Source organism: Pelmatolapia mariae, linkage group LG2 (assembly GCF_036321145.2).
Source record: "Pelmatolapia mariae isolate MD_Pm_ZW linkage group LG2, Pm_UMD_F_2, whole genome shotgun sequence".
Lineage (NCBI taxonomy): Eukaryota > Metazoa > Chordata > Actinopteri > Cichliformes > Cichlidae > Pelmatolapia > Pelmatolapia mariae.
The window spans coordinates 26,763,902-26,787,177 of record NC_086228.1 but is presented as its reverse complement, the minus strand read 5'-3'; the positions used below and the strand labels follow the sequence as shown (position 1 = coordinate 26,787,177).

Below are 23,276 nucleotides of genomic sequence, written 5' to 3'. Positions count from 1 at the left end.
ACAATCTCATTTATTCTAATCTAATCATACACCACAGTAATACCTGAATCTGATGCTGCATCTCAAGAGCTCATCTGAAACCTTTAAACACAAGCCTCAGCATATGAAAAATCCTGCCTTTGAATAAAATCCTATTATTTTATATATTAGAAACTCGCAGTTTCAGACTGATAACAGTTCTAGTACAAAAGTCCCTGAAGTGCTTTCATGGTCCCTGTGGTCACACATTTCATTTTAAAGACATAACTCACAGCAAACTCATTGTTTGGGTCCACGGGTCCTTTCCTCACAGGTCTGGAATAGTGAAAGCGCTGCACATAGTTGGACTTATAGAAGCTGAAGAGGAAAGAAATGAGTCAAACAAAGACAACAGACAAAATCATGCAAAAGGAGGCACAATATACATTAGGTGTACATATTTAAAACCTCCAGTTCATTTTTAAGCACTAGCTTGAATGGCACTAACTTGATGATCTGGTCAGGAACGGGTTTGTTCTTCAGGCGAGGAGGGATTTCGAGGACTGGCTGCACTGTGAAACACTGGATATCTGTTTCAGACTGCTCAGAAATAAACATAAGGGATAGATTCTCAGTATCTCTGTGAGTGTACAAACTCATAGTGGAGGGATGTGTTCATGCAGAAGTGCATCAAAAGGAACAGGACAAGTAAACTAAAATGAAATTTTAGTTTGCTACACACAGATCTGATGGTTGGTTAAGATTTACTGTGGTTCTGGGCAAAAAGGTCCCTGGATATTTAGTACTTTCAAATGTGTTCAGTGACCCAAATACTTAATAATCCCGAAGGTGCTGCATGTGAATATTTTATGACTTCTATGCTAGTGTGCTGGTGAACACTGTAGACCATGCAGAATATAAAAATTTTCTTCGTTCAATATGCATCTCCATATGACTGTAAATGAATAAGTGTGTAATGCTGCTTGAAGGATACACTGAAGTGGAGAGTTCTTGATATCGTCCCCTGGCATGGTGGTTGTGTTGAGACGCACAGCGCTGGGGAACTGGCTCATCAGCTGGTTCTGGAAGTCCTCTCTGCGCTCATACTCCTTACCACGGTGGATAAACACCTTGTTCTGAAGCCAGGGGAAATAAACCAGTGTTAATACTGATAATAAAGATTAAAACCCAGCTTATCTTCACAGGAAAGTTCTTTGCCTATTTAAATGTCCTTAAATAGGGCAGAGTCCACCTAGGAATGGCAGACACTGAAATTCTCTCAAAGACTCAAAAGTTGTACCTGATCACCTTTGACTGCCCTCTTATAAGCTGAGTACTCACTTTGTCTTACTCCTTACCACAGCAGATTAACACACATAATCATAGCAGAAGCAATAATCATTGCAAAATTATATTTCTGCAGCCTGTTGCAATCAGCACATCCAAAATGTTTCCGGAGGGTATCGTGTCCCACTCTGCTAGATACCTGCTGGTGCGTTTAAAAAAAAACAAACTGTAAACAGCTAAGCTTAACTGCCAATAACGTTTTGTTTTTTGTTTTTAATGGAAGACAGTTAGGATTTTGTAAATGGTGTGAATTCCTTAATATCTACTTTATGAGTGTTTCTGGTAATAATTTGAAGTATTCTCTAACTGAACTGTGACACACAGCAAAATACAAACCCTGAGGAATGGAGGGTAGCCCTGTCCATAGTAGCCCACTGCAAAGTAGTCTGGTTTAGGCCTCAAGATCTTCATAATATTTTCATAGAACTTGGCTTGTTTTTCCTGTAGAGACACAGAAGGAAACAGAGGATGTGTCCAAGGGAGACTTTCAGATGTGCACTTTGGGCAGTTTAATCAGCTCATGCCAATGACAAAGCTACCCTCAGCAGAATGCCGGGCCTGTGAGGGTGATAGATGTAGTGAAAAAAAAAAGCACACCCCATCCAAGGGCAATGTCTGTCATTTATATAACCACATAAATTCAGCATTAGCTGAGAGAGCTTCTGCTGCAGTCATATAAAGAGAGGGAGAGATTTTTCAATTGTTGGGAAATGTGTGATTCTCTTCGGGGAGTGGAAGGAGTTATTTGAGTGAAGGGGAGATAGAGGAGAAGGTGGTGCTAAACCAAAAGTTAGTACATGGGAGAACCACTTCTTCTGTTGTGCAGAGGCAAGAGATGAAAGAAACAGAAGTGTGATTGAGACGACAAAGTGAGGGCCAGGAGGACTTTGAAGTAGCTGAAGACTGCTAATGAAGAATATATGAATTTTGGGGTCATATATTTATGACACACCATAAGCTCAAAAAAAGCTTGATTTAAAGGAGTATTTGACATGCCGAGTAAGCTTTAAAAATAGCTGTTAATGTTTGAGGGTACGGACAATGTCACAATATATGTAGAGGCAGTGTTGGGGAGTAACGGAATACATGTACCGCCATTACGCATTTAAAATACAAAATATGAGTAACCGTATTCCGTTACAGTTACCGTTTAAAAAGGTGGTATTCAGAATACAGTTACTTTGCTGAAATAAAGGGATTACACGGCGGTATTTTCCTGTTTCATATGTTCGGCTATGCCCTCTCTATTTTTGGTTTCCACGCCCCAAACAAAACAACCATTAAGAAGCTCTAATGCCTGTGTCTCAATCTCGCGGCCCATTTCACCTCTACTTGCGGCCCACATAATGATGTGAAGAAATATTTTAAAAAATTATTCACAAAAATGATTTAATATGAATGCAATAGGCAGAGTGTTACAGGCATAGCCCTAAAGAATGTAGCTTCATGGGCAGTGTAGTCTGTGCTGCAGGGAGAATGGACTGCCATACCCGTTATGTGTCTGTGAGCGAGGGAGGGAGAAAAAGGAGTCGAAAAGTACGAGTTGTCACCGACCAGAAACGGGAGATGGAAGCATGTAAATATAATAATAACCACTGCAGCCAAAAAGAGTGCCTGACGAGCCCAGTTGTAAGTAAGCTATTAAGACTCAACTGTACACTGTGTTCGTGTTTTCCTCCGAAACAATAAGTTCTGTTGGAGCAGCCTTTCAACGCCTCTCTCTGTCTCTCGCTAGCAAAGTTGACCCAGACAACAAAGTAAAGCTAGTTTTCGGCTACAAGCCTGACACGAACCCGATGTATTAGCCGGAGGTCCCTTTACTACGGTTTGGAGCCGCGGACCTGTTTTATATACGCGTGAAACAGTTTTCTATACGAGATCGCTGCAAAAAGTGCAGCCTTACCTAATGTCCACCCTACTGTTACTCATTTTATATTAAGATTTAAAAATCTAATCGGTATTGGTATGGCGAGTAACCTTCAGTAAAAGTAATAAATCACACAGCAATAGTACATTCATGTAGTTGTAAAAAGCATGATAATATATTAAGTAATCCAAAGTATTCAGAATACGTTACTCTCATTGAGTAACGTAACAGAATACGTTACAAAATACATTCTGGGGCATGTATTCTGTAATCTGTAGTGGAATACATTTTAAAAGTAACCTTCCCAACACTGTTCAGAGGTTAAACTTATTACTGTGTGCAATTTAGAATTTAGATATGGGATGCTGGACAGTTTACAAAGATTTAATTTCAAATTATTTTTAAACTGTAATATGATATGCCAAGCACCAAAGTAAATTACTGGATGACAGTACATATTTATTATATTATAGGATGGCACTCCCTTAATCAAAGACGTGATAAATAGCCTGAATTCTCTTTCTTTCTTTCAAACACCACCTTAAACCTCCCAAACATCTAAAACATCTATAAAAGGGAAAGGGGAAAAACATGCAATCATGAATGCTACACAGAAGACATGAACCCCTGTGATTGTAATGTATTACCAGTCTCTTGCTGAGCAGCTCGTAGTCAAAGATCTCATTTTCGTACTGCTCTGCAAGTTCCTTACACAGAGTGATGGCCTCTTCCCACATCTAAGCACACAAAGGAAAGAAACAGAAGTGTCCTTCATTACACCATCTGCTAATAAATCGGGCACAGCTGTCGTGGTGGGAATTCATATCATGAAAATGTCTGTGTCCAAGTCTCTGTGGAGTGGAAGGAAGTCTCTATCTCAGCTTCAGAGAACATGAGACACTCGGGGAGAATACAAAATGAATGTGACACTAACATACAGCACAGTGATCATGTGTGGTTGAAGGATATCTGTTTTGATATCTCCGATATCCTCGAGTGAAGCAAATAAGAAAAAGAAGATAAAAACGAACAACAACACACGGATTTTCATTAATGCAACTGAGCGCTAATTAGCACTCAATTAATCACTCAATATCGGCACAGCTAAGCAAATTCTGACATCCTCTGAAACAATACCGACCTTGCCCTTGTCAAAGTAATCAATGATTGTATCGTAGAGAGTTTCTTTGAGCTGTCGCTGCGTTTGGGAGCCGTGGAACTCAAACTGACTGCACATGTCATCTGACCACTGCAACAGAGACAGAGAGAGAGGAAAGAGATACGGAAGAAAAGACAAAGATAAAAACAAAATGAGATATTTCCGAAGGGAGGCCCAACTTGATATTGCTGAAACAAAAGAAAAACTTTGCCTTCAGGACTACTCTAATTTCTGCTGTGCCATTTATCACAGAGGAACAAAGGGAGAAGAAGTACTTAAAGCTTACAGTTTCATTGTTGTAATAAATCAATATTAGTCCTAAGCGGAGCATGTGCAAAAACAGCAGCGGAGTGCCCATTTATTATATAAATGAGACAACTGTTTATCTTCTATTACATAAATTACACAGAATTAAATTTAGAAAAAAAAACAGTACATCATGATTTTTAAAACTGTCTAATCTGCTTAGGATAGCAAAGATTATAGCATGCTGTGTGTTCCAGCCTGTTGTTTCCAGTAGTGTGACCGGAATGACAGGACTGACCCTGCAGATAAATGGAGATTATAAAAAATGTTAAATAGAGTTCAGCTGCTTTGATGTAATGAGACACACAGAGGAGATGACGAGCAGGAGATGCTCAAATTCATGTGTCTCATAAAAGAGTTGAAGCGACATAAGAGGTCAAACAGACTCAGACTCATACATGCACATCCTCACATCCTCACACACACACACACACACACACACACACACACACACACACACACACACACACACACTGGGCAAATGCACGGCATCAATCACCATAGCGATGTAGCTGCAGTAGATGACGCAATGCCATAAACTAAACTCGGCGCTTCATCATTTGGAGGCCAGCGACGTAGCAACCGTTTATCAGCTAATGCAAAACTGTCTCAGTTGTGGCAAGTGATTAAGAAGAACAAGACACTGGGGCCAGCATTAAGCAACGATATGTGTCTTCATATGCGTGCATGTGACTGTTTGCCCCACCTTGAGCAGACGAGAGTGGAGCAGCAGTGTGTACGCCGCCTCTGTGTAGTTTTCACACTCCAGGTGAAGGTCCCTCAACTTGTAAAGGTACCTGAGCACACACAAGTACAAGAAAAAAGAAAAAAAAAGAAGGCACACTCTTTAAACAAGAGAATTAAACCTTATTCCACTAGATGCCACTGTTGGGCAACCTGAAGACCTGAAAAGGAAGCATTAGCCCCTCTTTCTCTCTCTTTTCTCTCACTCTCTAACCCACAAACACACTGATAGATACCCTGAAATATGTACTAAGCTTAGCAAAAGGTCATTTAACACTCATGCACACACACACACACACACACACACACACACACACGCAAAAGAGCACAATTTAGCATATGTCTTATAATGGTCTGACAGATGCTTGTAGGCCTATAATGTCTTATAGGCCTGACAAGGAGAAAAATGAGATTACTTCTTGTCACCTGGAGGACCGCCTTTTACTGCTACCGCTTTTAGTTTTGATCTGTTTTGTTGTATCTATATCTTGCATCTGTCAAGACAAAATTTCTCCACAAGGCCAGAGGCTGGACTTTGTTGCTAAAGCACTGATGACAAAGCAGGAAAAGAAATGTTTTCTGGATGCTTTTAAATGAACAGTCCCATATCTGCTTGCAAAGTAAGGTGTTGGCTCACAGGACAACTGCTTATTTTGTCTGGCTAAATGTTGACAGTCTCACTTTCCTTGTTTTTTATTCTTTTTTTATGTCACACCTGCTATTTCCTTCCTCACACTTTCAGATATAACAATTTTCTGGTTGGAAATGTATCTGGCTGTAAGTTGTTTATGACAGTCCAGTCATTGGATGTGAAATCAAACAGAAAAGGGAACAAAAAAACAGAAAAGTTTCAGTCCAAGTCATTTGCAACTTACATTAATTACTCAATCTGTTTGACTATTATTTTAGAGTCGTGTTCATCTCATTTGTTCTCTGGCATCCTGTTTTTCACTTTCTCTAGTTTCACTTTACTCGCACGTTTCAAAACTGAAAGGGTTTTGATGAGCCAAATTTAGCAGTAGGCATCCTTTTTATTCTTCTATACTCGGTTTTGTTTGATACAAATAAGTAAGTTTCATCTTGTTGTTTGCACCTGGAATAGAACAATATAAGAAGTGTCCTATTTCCATAATACAGGTTATGGAAGGTTATGAGTGTATAGCAGTATCTTCATGCTGTAAAAAAAAAAACCTGTAAAATATCAATAGGACATCAACATTTCTATTCTATTACAAAGGGAATGGATGCATTGCTCACAGCTCCTATGTGGTAGAATTGTCTAGCTGTCTCACATTCTTATGAGACAGCTACACAAAGAAAAAGAAATTACAGAAAGCTACAAGCTTCAGTGACTAGTATGTAGCACATATGGCGAATAGCACTACGTGTATGTATAGCAGAATGAAACTTGGCGAAGGGAGCAGATTCAGTTTTCAACGTACTGCATTTAGAGAAAAAGACATTATCATATGCACCAGGGATGCAAACCAAAACAGCCAGATGAGTCCAGTGCAGTTTATTTTCATATTTTCTTTCATAGGATTCTGAAATGATGACAGAGTTTAAATCTAAAGCTTGATCATGTGCTTCATCATTGTGGCTGATTTGGGTTGTACGCAGCAGCACAAAGGGAATTTTAATTAGTTTTGGGTTTCATTATCCATTGTTATGTAAGCGCACCATTACATTGTGACTAATTATATAACATTGTGTCTATTTGCATTAAAATATATTTGTTGGCTGACACCAATAAACCAGCCAGCTAAATGTTACTGTATTATCCACAGAGCTGACAAGGCAGTTGATCAACCACTGACTTTCACTCACATTCACACATACGGATAACTAATTTGTCTAAAAGCCATACTCAGAAGTGCACTGCGGGACCTGACTAGATCTGTACTTCCTCTCCTCCTCTCTTTCCTGTCTGTCCCGCTCATTCTCTCGCTCTCTTACAAATGGTTCTGTCTCTCCCTGTCTCTCCACCTCTCCCTCCCTCACACTCATCATGTCTCTCTCTCCCTCCAGTCAGGCCGAGCTGATCCTGTGGATTTTGACATTAATTCAGTGGAACTCATATAATCCCTTGTCAGATTATAGAGCCACACACACACACAGACACACACACACGAACGCATGCACAGACATGCACAGCATGCATACAACACAGACATGCACCATTTAAGTCAAATCCAGCAAGTAAATACCTGATATACATCGCTTCACGATTGATGTCCTTGTAAAAGTTCTGCAAAGACAGAAGGAGGGGTTGGTTAGTGTAGTTTCTGTGTGTATGTATGCCTATGTTCGCATGCATATGCATATATAACTGATAGAGGTTTTGAAACTCTATGCTATATATTCTACGTTTATATTATACTATATTATACACCATAACATGCTGTATCACACTATACTATCCAATAATATGTGCTATACTACTCTATACTATACTTTACACTACACTACAACACAACACTATACCACATTATGCTACATTACACTATCCTATTTTATACTATACTACAGTACTATACTATAATACTGATTGCTTGTGCTTTAATGTGAGAGCGTGTGTGTTTTCAAGTGTGCTAGATAAACTGCACAAACTCCCAGTTTAATTAAGTTTAATGATATCTACAGTGAACAGAGGAGTGGAACGAACTGATGTAACCTCACCTCCCATCACTAGCACAGGCCAATACACACAACAGCACCAACAGACACATACACATAATCACAAATGTGACAAATTATAGTCAATTTTTCCACAGTATACCATCTAACCATTTTATATTGTCAAGGGTAAGATTTATTATTTATTGGACAATGAATTTTAAATTTAGGGAGCTAACTTGTTTATATAGGGTGCCCATCAAGAAGACAAGTAAAGATTTGCAGCAGTCCACCTGTCTTTTAAATCTATAGCAACACAACTTTCAGTAGAACTACAGCATCACTTTCTATGGATCTTTCATAGAGAACAATACAGCAACTGAGAGTTGTTTAAAAAAAATCTACACATATGTATGCCTAGTATATTGTAGATATAGTGTACAGTATGTGTACTGAGTTGATATCTGTAACAACGAAAAAGAAAAATGAAACCAAAATGATATACTGCAAACCTTTTGAGAGTACTTCTTAATATGTTCAAATAAGTTTGTTTTGTTTTGATAGTTCATCTGCATGAAGGAGCAGAATAAATATGCGTGTGATTGCGCCTGTGTGTATAATTCCTTAGTGAAGTTAGCCTGGGGGGTACGGATAGGGGAGAGCACTAGTGCCTGCTTGTGGGCAGAGAGGATTTTTTTCAGCTGGCCAAATGAATGAAACAGAATAGCTAATGGGCAACTGCCACAGGCTACAAACTAAACACTCCTGCCATGTACCAGCAGCCTCCACCTTGGGTGTGGGGGATAAAGCATTATTATACATTATTATTCAAACACAGATGCATCCATCTGTCGAATTATGATTTTTTAAATGTTTGCATCTTGGAAATGAAAGGAAAAGAAAGAGTCTTGCTGAGGTATCATACGATTTAATCTGGCGTGGAGAAGATCATATGGTGGGTAGATGGCATCCATTACTAAACCTAAGAATACCGTGGGGGAGAATCTGATTAGGAGATCACATAAGAGAAAGGACGTGGAACAGACAGGAGCTGATGCAACCCAATGCAAACAGTAGGAGACCAGACAAGGAGATGAATCTTCGCCTTTAGATCAATCAGCACCCAAATTAAATGGGGAAAAAGAAATAGAAAGGCCTTGGCACATAAGACAAGAAATAAAATCAGTGTTTCATAATAAACTCTTCATTAGATTGGCTGCTTTGGATTCTATATAAAACAAAGTTTCACATTATATTAGTCTTTCAATTACTAATGGATTTATTGGTGTTGATGTGCGTACATCTAAGATCAGCAACTCTTTGCTATGAGACACTACACCAACAAGGTACTGTATATTACAAGAATCACAAGGTAAGTAGCAATAAATGCTAATCCATGATGACACAAACATATCACATTTAGACACTAGAAAGCTTATGATGATGATGCTAACAAGACTTTCAAGCGCTGGCAACTTTGCCAGCTGATTTCAGAGAAGGTGGTTCTTACCAGAAGATTGACTGTGCAGCTCATGCGGTTGTTGCGGCTGTCATCGCTCATCACGGTGCGGTAGTCAAGGAGACGAATGAGGAGCCCCTTCACCAAGGAGACAAAGTGCTGCACCTGTGGCCTCAGCGTGGGTTTCTCAGCAGCACAGTCCAGCAATCTGGCAGACATGCTTCCACAAGTTAATCATCAGAGACCTCTGAGAGGGTTTTACCTTGTTATTCTGGGTTATTCAGTTTGTCTATTAATGTACTGGCAGAAGACCAGAGCCAAGTGTGAAATGCTGCTCATGAGAGTTAGCAGGAAATGGATTGTGTATAGTGAAAAAAATGTACAATACTTACATGCTCTCCAGTAGCTGCATGTAGCGTTCATCTCCTCCACCACCCTCCACCTCATGGTCCAACTTCAGAATGATCTCATTCTCAAACTGCCGAAGATTTTATTATTATTTTTTTAAAGTAACTATTATATTCTATTGTATTCTATTCTTAATATACAAACATCCTTAGAAGGCAGACAGATAACAAATTACAAAGCTCTGGAGCGTCATCATATGCTCATATCACATCTTTTATTCTTTTTATCAATTGTTTTTCAGGCTTTCTCTTTCAGAGTAAACATCAAACAACTTTGCATCACTATCTACTGAGTCATCAGATTCCCTCTCCCTGCCTACCTAATGAGTGATCTTTGTTTGTCCTTTTGTATTTAAAACAAAGAATAAGTGTTTGCTTGGGTAACACCTCACAATAGTGCTATGTGCATACAGTCCAAGTAACAGGGCAAAATATTTTCTGTACCAGAACAAAAGGACATTTATCACTCAGAGCTTGATTAATAGCATAAAAAACAGCACTGAAAATGGGGAAAGCAAAGAGTGGGACAAAAGGTAGATGAAGAAGCAAAAGACGGGAGCAACAGAAGTGGAAATCAATTATGCATGCAAGCATAATTAAGGTGTCTCTTTTACTTTTATCTGCTGCATTACAGGAAATCAATGCGGGAGCACAATGTGTATGTGCCACAGTTATAGATTTTCTATTTGATCTGTTTTCCTTGTCTCTTTTTTTAATTTTAGCATGTATTCACAGATACAAATGCATCAAAGTCTGTCTTCAGGTTATTAATTTCACAATCCATTAATGCAATATATAAGATTTATTTAAGTGTTTTTTGTATCACGATTACTTTTTAAATGGCTCGACTGTCTTAAGTTTAGTATGTATACTAATTGCTTGTGTTCCTATATGTGTGTACCTTGCTGAAGTTTCCAAAACGTGCATGTTCACAGGTGATCATGTCAAAGAAGATGGGAATAGTGGCCCTTCTCAGCTCTTCCTCAGGGATCAAAGTCATCTCCAGGATGGGACCCACCATGCCGGGGATGAAACAGATTTTATGACTGCCTGAAAAAACACACACATAGAAATAAACACACGTAATTGCACGTATCTGCAGACACAGCATTTTTCACTTACCCTGAGGTAACACTACAGGTTTCTGTCTGGCAAATACAAGAAGTATTTTTCTTCTACAGTAAGAGCTTTAGCTCTGTGCAGGATATAACCCTACTCTTCTGTACACATCACAGAAAACTGTGATATTTTTAGTGCACTGATATATTCAGATTGATGTCTGTCAGTGTGAAACACTGCTGACTCATGAACCTTTCTATCCACAGTTTATGAAGAAGAAAAACTACACATTACAGTACAGTTCTTACCTAGTTTATACCAGATGTCACGGATTGCAAAGCCAATAAGCCTTCTCATATCTCCATATCTGGAATTCAGAGTGTGGGACAATAAGGAAGGAAAAATACACAGAAAGAGAAAAAAGAAGACATTAGAATGTTAGTTTGGAAGCAGTGTCCTAATCAATACTGTTATTACTGAGTGGAAAAGATAATGCTCACCTACTCTTACTCAACTTGATCTAAATTAAATGCCTATCTACAGGTAACACACACTTTTAATAGGTAGTGGAGTCTATACAGCAAACGAAGAATCCAAAATAGACCACAAATCAGTGGGGAGAGTAGGTGTGGTAAATTGGGAAATTAAATAGCTCTTCTCTCACTTGGCCAGAATCTTGTTCCTCTTGGTTGGGGAGAAATGCTGAAGCTGCAGGGACTCCTGGGTAATAAAAGCAACTGCCAAGTGGAAGTAGTTATTCCACAACTAGACAGTGAGGAAGCGTGAGGAAGGGAGGGGATGCAGAGAAAGATAGCGTTAAAGGGGATTCAGACACAATAAGAAGGATGGCATCAATATGAGACAAAGCTCGGAAATATTGCACATAAAAATACAGTTACCTGGACTTCAAAGTCATCGTTATTAAGGAACTTTTCTTTCATAGTGTCAGCATATGTATTGATGGCTCTTAGGAACACCCTAATGAACAGATATAAAAAAATAAATAAAAAAGACATGTCAATGAAGTAAACTTTGCTGTGGCTGTGTTTGATCAAGCTGAATGTTAAAAAAGGAGAATACGAGTAAAAAAAGAATAAAAGGATGGGATTCTTTAAAAAAACCACAATGCAGCTTATTTTTTGTTTATCAAAGAATTCAGCTCTAGAGCTTAAAGCCACAGCTTTAAACTGTTATTCCAGACAAAAAAATGCAATATCGCATTCAATTCAAATCTTCTGTCACAGTGATAGATCATGATTGCAAGTTAACAAAGTGTGCAGGTGTATTGGCGCGATATGGCCTTATGGATTTCTAAAGTTAAGTAGCAAAACTACTCTCAGGCTCCCTCTGCTTCAACACTGTCTATCTATCACCATTATACAGAGCCAAATGCCATTCCTTCTTATTCCCCCTCCTTCTTTCATTTTCTTTTAAGTAGGCTTTTCTTTCTATATCTGCACATCTTCATTCTAACCCCGGTCTGCAGACTCCTTATCAAACTGCCTTTTCCTGTACCTCATTTTCAATTTTTCCTATTTGCCTTTTCGTCTGACACAGCTTTAGCCTCCCTTTAGCTTACATCACAAAAAACACTGATAGCTTTCACTCCATCGGCTCACACACAGTCATATTTGTCACATCAGCCGTTTTCATCATCGCAGCCTTGATCCCAGCTTTCCTATCGCTAACTTATCCCTGTGTGGGTTCATGTGGATGAACCAGTCGACTGTTGATGTCGACTTTTTAAATGCATAAGCCATAGCTCATGGGCAAACACATGTGGAACCATGCAAGAGAAGACTTTCAAACTGGTTCTGTGCATGTGTGTGTACATATTTGCAATATGTTACCTGTTCTGTACCATGATCATGGCCATCCAGTCAGACGGATACACATGTTTCCCAATCAAGTCCTTGAAAAGGAGGAAGGACTCCATTAGGAAGTCCTGCAATAGAAGAAGACAAGAAGAACAAGAGACAAATGAGAATATAGAACTGTACTACACAGCAATATGCAAAGTCTTGAGCCACCCTTCATTTATACTTTGATAGGAAAATGAGACATTTTGCTGCTGCACAAAAATGACAGATATAGCAAAAATGATACAAATTAAAACTTATATGTCCAAACAGGTAATAATTAACTTAATTTCTTTTTTTTTTATTTGTCAGAAGGTTCAATAAACACTCCAGTTTAAAAAAATCCAGTTTTCTGCCATCTGCGGATATGTGTGTGAGACACTTACCACTAGATCAGTAGTTCCACTGAAGGTTTCGATGTATGTAGAATAGTGTCGATCATCCATCTGACTTAGAATAGCTGTCATGCAGGCAACAACCCTCGACTACAGAGGTAAAGTGTGTAAAAAGAGAAAGAAAGAAAGAGATAACCCATTACTCTTAGCCTGAGAGCTACACATCTTAAGCCGTAAACTGAATCATCCATCCATACATCCATCTATTTTCTAAACCACTTATCCATTTCAGCTTTTGCTTGGGGGCTGGAGACTATTCCAGTTTCATAAGGAGGGGTGTGTTACTGTACACCCAGAACAGGTCAGCAATCTATTGCAGGGTGCTTTTGAGTCACTTAAGGTTATCCATACTGCACCAAGTCTGAGGCATAGCTAAACAGAAATTAAACTGTCTGCATCAACAGCTCATTATTACCATGGAATTTTCAGATTATCATAATCACTATAACCAAACCCAACCATTGCCAGGAAGGCTGGCAGTGTCTGTAGTTTCTAAATTACATTCTATAATTTACATCGTGGCACACTGCCACAAGGTGAGATTAAAAAGAAATACCTTCTGAATTACTCGATCACTCCAAATAACAAATACAGAACTAAACCGCTCAGACTTTCTGATAACAACAAATGAGAAAAGGTACAATGAACTTCAGTAAAAATTCATTTTAACATAGTTCATCTGATTTACTTGTTGAAAAGATAAAGAGACGACAACCTTTCAAACATCAACAAACGCAAGAAGAAAAAAAAAGCAGTTCAGACAAAAGTTCAGTGATGTGGTCAACCTTAATATCACCACAAAGGGGCTTTATAGTGTGATAACATGTGATGTTGTCTAAAAATCGTTAAGCAAAAACAAAACAGAGTTTGAATGTTTCATGTTTGTGAGTTTTTTTTTAAATAAACTCATCAGTTCATGCACTTAACTTGAAATATAGCCCAAGCTGAGTACACATAGACACACGCTGAGTTTAGTATTAGCAAGCATCAGCGATAGAAGATAGAAAGAGTCCTGAGACAGAGCAGGTGGAAGAAGGAGCTGCGACTTCTGTGAGAAAGACAGACATGAAAGATGAGGCTAGGCATGAAAAAGAAAAAAAAAGTTTTACCCAAGTTAGCTTTAAATCTGTGTGAAAAGTACTTATACTGAGGAAAAACTCTCTCGAGCTGGATTAGAGCAGAAAATTCATGGAAAATTTAGAGCAGATCTTTCCACATCCAGAGGCTGAGAGGGGGAAGGCACTGAGAATGGTAATGGTCAATGAAGGTGAGGAAAACAGAGAAAAAAAATACAGAAACTGATCTGCATCGACTTGAAGAAAACATGAATAATTACTGGCATGAAAGAAAATGTGAATTTATTTTAAGGTTTGGGCATATTATATATGTTCCTAAAGGCGTTGAAATCTTTGCTGATTTAGTCAAATCTTGTCAATCTACACTCTTCCTCCTTCATGTTCTCCACCAGCTGGACTACTGTTGCATTTTCAATCATTTTAGTTCTTGATTTCATCGACTCTGTTTGCCAGGTTCAATTTTACTTCTTCAAGTTGTCTGTAAATAAATCCTCACTCCACATAATCATCACACCACTGAGCCTCAAAAGGGCCAGAACATTTTTAAACACTGGTAAACACTAATATGTTTTACCTTATATGCCCTTGTTTTGTTACACTACATATAGATTATTTTATGATCCTCTATTCTTCTGCTGCTACACTGAGTTCAGTAAACATTCAGAACAGGTATTTCTGCCACCGGGGTTTGTGAGAAATTATCCTTCGGAGTTGGTGGCAGAAAAGGAGACACGAGACAGAGATTAAGGATGATGGATGACTAATTGAAGATGAAAGATGAATGGCATCTAATGCGATGACAGCTTTAATTTGATCAAAAGTGGCAGGGTTTGTGTTTGTGCTTGCCTGCATTCTAATAAGCAACGATACTTTTTCAGTCATGTATGCAAACAAAACTTAAAAGTTCATTAAAAGTTCATTAAAACATAGCTGCGAGCAGCAATGAAGGGGGCAAGCGGTTCAGCAGGGCACAGTCACCATGGCAACTTAATGTGATCGTGTTAGAAACGTGACTTTAAGCACTCATAGGAGAGAGACAGTCTTCACAATGGGGTCCCGAGTCTTACGTTTGGATGTAATAGCTCTGAGCATTGCTGAGATATGACCTTACTACCACATTTGTAAACTTGCTGCTGATTTCAGTTGACTGTGACTGATTATTGCCTTTAAATAATAATCAAAAAATCTAAAAAATATGTCAACTTTGGTTATCATGGGTTTAGGGCTTATCAGTGACAACTTTGTGGAAAACGTCAAAAACATTTTCATAAAAATCAAACATCTCGGCATAAGCCACAAAGTTCAGCAGTACTTCATTTGTTAAAAAGTCATCCACATGTTTTAAACTTTGCAACTTTAAACCAGTGGCAGTGCAGGCGTGGTCAACAATGCGAGGGATGTTTTTTATTAAGCTGGTTGTTTTTCAGCTCCTGATAGCAGCAATGCTGGTGACAGATGTGTAAGAAATGCAAGGACAGAGACGCCGAAGCTGCCAAATGATCAAACCATTCTTCCATTGTGTTAGTCTGTTATGTGCTGCAAAACTGGATCACCTGTCAAACCGACTACATGATAATCTTCTGCTATTTGAGATGATGCGATAGTCTTTTTATTTACTTGCAATATTGTTCCTTAAACAGTAAAATACAACACAGCTGTGCTAGAGCACGTACATTTCAATTTCAAAGTAGAGAAACAAAAAATAAATGAATAAAAATCTGCAACTTTGTGTGATCCTACAACACTTTGCAAGTGAATTATTCTTGAATATATAGGATTGATTTTTATACACAACTTGATTACAGTAAATCAGTATCACCTTTTATATTATCTGTTAATGCTTATACATGACGACACAAAGTAAATGTGAGTAAAAAAGCAGTACACATACAGTCAGGTCCATAAATATTGGGACATCAACACAATTCTAACATTTTTGGCTCTATACACAACCACAATGGATTCCAAATGAAACGAACAAGATGTGCTTTAACTGCAGACTGCCAGCTTTTATTTGAGGGTATTTACATCCAAATCAGGTGAACAGTATAGGAATTATGACAGTTTGTATATGTGCCTCCCACTTCTTAAGGGAACAAAAGTAATGGGACAATTGGCTTCTCAGCTGTTCCATGGCCAGGTGTGTGTTATTCCCTCATTACCCCAATTACAATGAACAAATAAAAGGTCCAGAGTTCATTTCAAGTGTGCTGTTTGCTTTTTGAACCTGTTGCTGTCAACTGCCAGGATGAGATCCAAAGAGCTGTCACTACCAGTGAAGCAAGCCATCATTAGGCTGAAAAAAACAAAACAAACCCATCAGAGAGATTGCAAAAACATCAGGCGTGGCCAAAACAACTGTTTAGAACATTCCCAAAAAGAAGGAACGCACTGGTGAGCTCAGCAACACCAAAAAATTAGGAAGACCACGGGACACAACTGTGGTGGATGACCAAAGAATCCTTTCCCTGGTGAAGAAAACACCCTTCACAACAGTTGGCCAGATCAAGAACACTCTCTAGGAGGCAGGTGTATGTGCGTCAGAGTCAACAATCAAGAGAAGACTCCACCAGTGTGAATACAGAGGGTTCACCACAAGATGTAAACCTTTGGTGAGCCCCAAAAACAGGCAGGCCAGATTAGAGTTTGCCAAACGACATCTAAAAAAGCTGTCGCAGTTCTGGAACAACATCCTATGGACAGATGAGACCAACATCAACTTGTACCAGAGTGATGGGAAGAGAAGAGTATGGAGAAGGAAAGGAACTGCCCATGATCCTAAGCATACCACCTCATCAGTGAAGCACTGGGGTGGAAGTGTCATGGCGTGGGCATGTATGGCTGCCAGTGGAACTGGTTCTCTTGTATTTATTGATGATGTGACTGCTGACAAAAGCAGCACAATGAATTCTGAAGTGTTTCGGGCAATATTATCTGCTCATATTCAGACAAATGCTTCAAAACTCATTGGACGGCGCTTCACAGTGCAGGTGGACAACGACCCAAAGCATACTGCAAAAGCAACCAAAGAGTTTTTGAAGGGAAAGAAGTGGACTGTTTTGCAATGGCCAAGTCAATCACCTGACCTGTATCCGTTTGAGCATGTATTTCACTTGCTGAAGACAAAACTGAAGGGAAAATGCCCCAAGAACAAGCAGGAACTGAAGACTGTTGCAGTAGAGGCCTGGCAGAGCATCACCAGGGATGAAACCCGGCGTCTGGTGATGTCTATGTGTTCCAGACTTCAGGCTGTGATTGACTGTAAAGGATTTGCAACCAAGTATTAAAAAATGAATGTTTGATTTATGGTTCTTATTCTGTCCCATTACTTTTGGTCCCTCAAGAAGTGGGAGGCACATTTGCAAACTGTTGTAATTCCTACACCGTTCACCTGATTTGGATGTAAATACCCTCAAATAAAAGCTGACACTCTGCAGTTAAAGCATGTCTTGTTCGTTTCATTTGGAATCCATTGTGGTGGTGTATGGAGCCAAAAATGTTAGAATTGTGTCGATGTCCCAATATTTATGGACCTGACTGTAGTTTGTGGTCCCATAAGGAGGTGCAGCATTTATTCATCACAGCACTTGATAAAAGGCTTCTGCGGGTTACACATGTGTTTCCTCACTCTCAGCCCTTTTAAAAGCTCTCTCTCTCCTCAAGATGCAATTAAGGACTTGAAAGATCGTTCATTGTGACAAAGGAGAAACAATTTAGGGTCTTGGGAGGGGAGAGGACTTGAGGATGCATAAGTTAGCATAATTAAAAGCACCCTCAGAATCCAGGGACTGTCCCTGAACGCTGTGCCACATTTCTAAACTTTTAACATGCAGTCCTTGGGGTTGCCAATAGACTCTAAAGGCAGGAGGAGAAGAAGAAGAAAGGAATGAAAGATGAAATAAAAAGCATACATATGATGGGTGCCTACAGAGCTTAGTCGCTAATAAATATCTTACTGAGAATGTATGTTCTTGAATGTGCGTGTGTGTGTCTATGTGTGTGTGTGTTTGTGTGTTAGTGCTCAGGGTATAACTACCCCCATCCTCCACCCAACCGTCTGCACTATAGTGACACCAGAGACCCCATCACCATACTTCCTTCTTTAATCTCGCTTCCCTTCTTTCACATTTCTCTTTCCTCTTATGTCTCCCTCTTAAAAGTGCTGGGAGATCAGTTTAGTGTGACACCTAAGTACAGAGTAAGTGCTGGAAGAAACACTTAAATGAGGAAACAATGATTAGTTTGTGCTTAAATAACAACTTATCTGTCACTAAAATTAACTCCTGTCATTGAAAGTAAACCTTAGTATGAGAAAACACTGTTATTGACAGCAGTGGCAAGTCTTTAAATTATGCATATATAGTAATATATGTAATTTAGTAGGAAACTCTCCCCAATGGTGGTAAAAACCAACAGACAGGATCAAGAAGCACAATTAACTCTATTTTTTTTCACCCCTCACTCTTCCTTTTTTGCCTCCTTAGAGTGCACTGCCTGATCAGTAATAGGATTAGGAACACACACACACATTTACTCAGGAAAACTACTCAACAGCTCATACATTTTTGGTTTAGTGTTCACTGTGCTGGTGTATATGTGGATGTTACTGTTTTGAAGTGTAGGTCACGTGTCATATTGCCCTACTTCACTCTAATTGGTGTTCTCTGAGGGGCAGTGCTCTCAATCTCCTTTAACGCCATCTAAACACGACACAAATGCTCAAAGGGCCAAATATCTAGCCATCAAATGCTCCTGCGTCCTCACACATGAATGTGTTTCATCAACACATTGTTGCATGCAAAGACGCATGGAAGGTATATTTTTGTTGTGTATAATAATAAAACTGCAGACAATCACACTGTGTATGACAGAGAGAGAGCTCAGGGCTTGTTGAGGCAAAGGCCTTACACAACAGCTAAAAGATTACTGGCAAAACATGGCACAGACTTTGCCAAGGTCTGAGATTTCACTCCCTTCCTCCTGCATCCTTTGCTTTCCTTTAATATGTCTATCCATTCTCTCATTCTGGCCACTGCTGTTGGTAACAAATTCACAGCTGTAATTTCCGAGTTGCTTCCAAATGACAGTTACCTGACAAAGCAGTTTGTATCCTGATAACTTTCACTGCATATCATCTGCTGGCTGATAATGTGTTGCTGTCATTACTGTGGTGACAGCGTCAAACGAAATGTTTTTACTGATAGTGATAGCAGCGATAGATCTCAGTCAGCATTCATCCACTCAACAACAGATGATATGAGGCCGTCTAAAACGAGAAGATAAGATTTACACTCTCAAATTACTAGTTTGAAATAGTAATTGAACCCAGATGTTACACCTGCTTACAGCTTTCAGTTTCAAACTGAAATTCTATTGTTTCTTGAGCCATAATTAGCAGAAAAAAGTGTGAAACATGAAATTTTTGTGTGGAATTCCAGCCACCAAATGACAGAATTCCTGGTTGGTCCATTGTAAAGCCAAAATATAAACAGAATACAAGTAGGATTTAATGGATATATGTTTTATGTTATTATTATTTGTAACTAATTTATGCTTGCAGAGATGTATGGAGATGTGTGTTTCGCGTCCATGATTGCTAACCAAACTAATCTAATACACCAAAAAAGAGGGAACCTTTTTTCTTAAACATAGCAAAAAATTTTGAATAACAGGATTTCACCACAACATTCACATTTACAAATGTAGTCCAGGCTTGTATCTTAGGTCTATTTTTACAAGTCTCTTCTCTGAGCCTAAATTCCTGCTACTTTCATTTTACAGATCAGCAAGATCCATATGAGTGTCCCCAAAGCAGGAGAGTTAAGTGCATTTATGGACATACCGTAGTACAACACTGGTAACTTTATCACTACAAATGACGAATTACCTCTGATATGGAGACAGAACTGTTACACTGGAAGGAAAATTACACAGTATACTTTTCTACCCTTCAGCTGGTAGACTGGCACTTGTGTTAGATATTTGCCATATAGAGAAGCTAGCATCTCAGATTGTAGCGTCAACCCTGTGATTAAGGCAAGAATACAGAGTAAGACACAGCTGCCAAGGTGTTATCATTTGGTGCTGTTGCTAATTTGACGTTATCGCCTACAAAACACCGTAATTGAGAAATCTCAAAATGCATTAGCATGACATTTGAATGTCCTTAAAATTATGTTTCATGTGGTAGATGGCAGATGACAAAATCATAAACTAGTAATCTAAGGCCAGCTGTCCTCTCTCAGAAGACAGCTGGCAAAAAGAAAGACAGATTGTTCAATAGACTGAGGCAATGCATTTAACAACAAACTTTATTTTGAAAAAAAAAAGTTAAAATATTCTTCCAGTTTCTGTTGGACTGCTTTACCTTACCTAAAGCCTTAGAATCAAACAGAATAATGAAAATAGGAACACAGTGAACAATAACTAGAAAAGTATGGAAATGACCATTAAATTGTAAACTGACTCAATTAAGCCTTCATCACAGCCACCCTAGTGAGCACACTGTTGTATCTATATCATTAGATCAGCATTATCAAGTAACTATATTATTATATTAGTAACCCCTGCCATCAGCCCCTGTCCATATTCTCACTGATAGTGGTAGCTGTAAGCTGCAATCCCAACTTAATTGCTCATATTTTTTTGAGCCTGGGCTTTTCTGTCTTATAAATGTTACATAGACTCTATGACAGTGAGTTTGAATTTTGTTTAAAGTTCATTATGCCCACGAGATGCCCAGCAGGATAAACAGTGGAACGACGATGGATGCAATTAAATATAATTAACATATCATTAATTTTAAATTAAGACAGAGAATTAAAGCATTAACTGTGACAGTCCCAATTTAAATGCTTAAGGTTTTAGGGTTTAATCTTTACACGAGTAGCTGTTTCTGACATTGACAGAACTGCCAATCAATAGTGTGGAACAGGGAATCAAGCAGTGTACTAAGTACACACTGATCTACGTCCATATTTTCACCTTTAACAGTGCAAATAACCAAGATATATACATATAGACACTAGCCTAGACTAGTGGATGACTATCCACTGGAAGTCATCTGGAGTTTCAATTTAAAACTCAGGGCACACGATAAGAACAATCCATTCAAATGACTCCACATCAGGTCCAATGATGCCTTTCACAGCAGTCTATATCCCGTTTGTGCTCTCCTCACCAATCTCCCCCTTTACCCTCCTCTGTGGTTCCTTTTGTGACATCCCCCTAAATGGGAAGTCATTACGTTGCTCTCAAGTGTGATTTTTCATCATCCTTTTATTTAAATAGAACATCTAAAAAACACATTCTCACTGGACGATTGCAGCACTCCTTACTGTACTCCCTCACAGCGACATGCTTAATACTGACCTCCTTGTTACACACAAATACATGCAGACACATTTTTCCAACACCTGTGGGCTGAGGTGAAATGTAGAGAGGTGGTGGGTGGGGAGACTGTTGGAGGTGGTTGGGGAAGGGGGGGGGGGGGGGTGGTGGTGACAAAAGAGATGGATTGTGTGCAGCAGTAATTAGAGCTGTTGTGTTTAAGGATGGATTGGTTGCATGTTTGTCTGACTCAGAGCAACAGAGAGAGGTAGCGTGAGTGTCTATCTGTGTGCATTACAACCTGCACGCCTGTTGACTGTTCAGAAAACAGATCAATGTGTCCTCAGCCCATTTCCTACTCATGTAAAAAGAGCCAGAATCAGTTAACGCAAGTAGGGAAGAGTGAGAGGAGGGGAGGTCAAGGGAAAATGAATGAAGAGCAGAAAAAAAATGCAGTGAAATAAAACATTTACAGGCTTAAAAAGAGGACAGGTTTTTGTTTTCTCAAGCTCACACACCATACACTCTCATACCCCTTCTCATCTTCCACTCCCAAATCAAATTACCACGACCTCTAAGCTCTGGCACAACTATCTCATGATTTATGGCCCTCGCATGTTTCCGTGCACACGTGTAATATTTTTTAAAAGCCTTCATGTGTTGAACTGCGGTGACTGCTGCTTATGCAATGTGCATAATTACATTTATATTTGTCACACTCACATACACACACCATTTACCTCATCACACCAGAGGTCAATTGAAACACAACACAAGGTGAGTCAACCACTTTGCAGTGGTGCATACATCACCAGTTATTTTCAGATGGGGGAGGGGTCAGGAGGGACATTTATATGGACACTGCATCAAACAGCCGCTCAGGGAACACACAAACTCGCAGCGTTTTAAAGAAATATTCAAAACATTTCACTGACAATCACTGCTTAGAATGGAGAATCAAGCTCGACATTGCATTATGTTATTGTACAAGCATTACATTTGTAAATTCCCTGCAGCTTTATTTCTTAACTGCTAACAGCCTAACAAATGTTTATCCTAATGAAACCGTACAAGATCAATCCCTAAACCTGAATTCTAAATCTGAAAGCTGCCAGTAAAAGATGTGAAAAATGGTAAAACATTCTTGTCTTCCTTGATGCACGACAAAAGAAGAAATTAATTTATACACGCACACATGCACACACACGCACACACACAATTCCTGGAAGGCTCAAAAGACAAAGCATTCATCATTAAGCATAATTTAAACCCGATGTCATATGGTGTTTAATCTTACTTTCTTTTCATTTTATCTAATTGCCTTATTTGCCACAAGAAAGAAAGCAGTGTCATTCTCAGCTCATATGAATGGGAGCAGGGGAAGAAAGACAATAAGCTTAAAGGAGGATGAGTGGTGGGACAGCCAAATACAGAGCATGAGGGGAGTATGAAAAATGAGGATGAAAGAACACTAAAGAATGGCATGAAGAGGAGAAAGTGGGGCAAAGAAGGGAGAGGACAGTGACCAAATACTGTAGCTCAAATAGAAGAGTGAGGTGAAACTACAAGGAGAAAACGAAAGATAATCAAAACAGAGGGAAAGAGAAAGTGAGTTAGCAAGGCAATGCTAGACTTTATTCTCACAGAAAAGCAAAGATATAAATAAAGTGAGTGGTAGAAGCACGAGTGTGTGCT

General features: G+C 39.1%; 1 protein-coding gene across 1 annotated transcript in view; it reads right to left on the bottom strand.

The window, feature by feature from the left end:
* Positions 1 to 23,276, bottom strand: part of LOC134644335 (dedicator of cytokinesis protein 2) — a 96,559-nt gene that overhangs the window by 5,786 nt on the left and 67,497 nt on the right. The window contains exons 27-42 of the mRNA XM_063497309.1: positions 13,168 to 13,266; positions 12,773 to 12,867; positions 11,822 to 11,900; positions 11,587 to 11,687; positions 11,231 to 11,289; positions 10,765 to 10,913; positions 9,849 to 9,934; positions 9,508 to 9,664; positions 7,589 to 7,629; positions 5,344 to 5,434; positions 4,314 to 4,421; positions 3,820 to 3,909; positions 1,642 to 1,746; positions 953 to 1,094; positions 467 to 548; positions 252 to 336 (exon numbers count right to left, since the gene is read on the bottom strand). Of these exons, the coding sequence (XP_063353379.1) occupies positions 252 to 336; positions 467 to 548; positions 953 to 1,094; positions 1,642 to 1,746; positions 3,820 to 3,909; positions 4,314 to 4,421; positions 5,344 to 5,434; positions 7,589 to 7,629; positions 9,508 to 9,664; positions 9,849 to 9,934; positions 10,765 to 10,913; positions 11,231 to 11,289; positions 11,587 to 11,687; positions 11,822 to 11,900; positions 12,773 to 12,867; positions 13,168 to 13,266 (1,569 nt within the window). The remainder of the gene's footprint in view (positions 1 to 251; positions 337 to 466; positions 549 to 952; positions 1,095 to 1,641; positions 1,747 to 3,819; positions 3,910 to 4,313; positions 4,422 to 5,343; positions 5,435 to 7,588; positions 7,630 to 9,507; positions 9,665 to 9,848; positions 9,935 to 10,764; positions 10,914 to 11,230; positions 11,290 to 11,586; positions 11,688 to 11,821; positions 11,901 to 12,772; positions 12,868 to 13,167; positions 13,267 to 23,276) is intronic.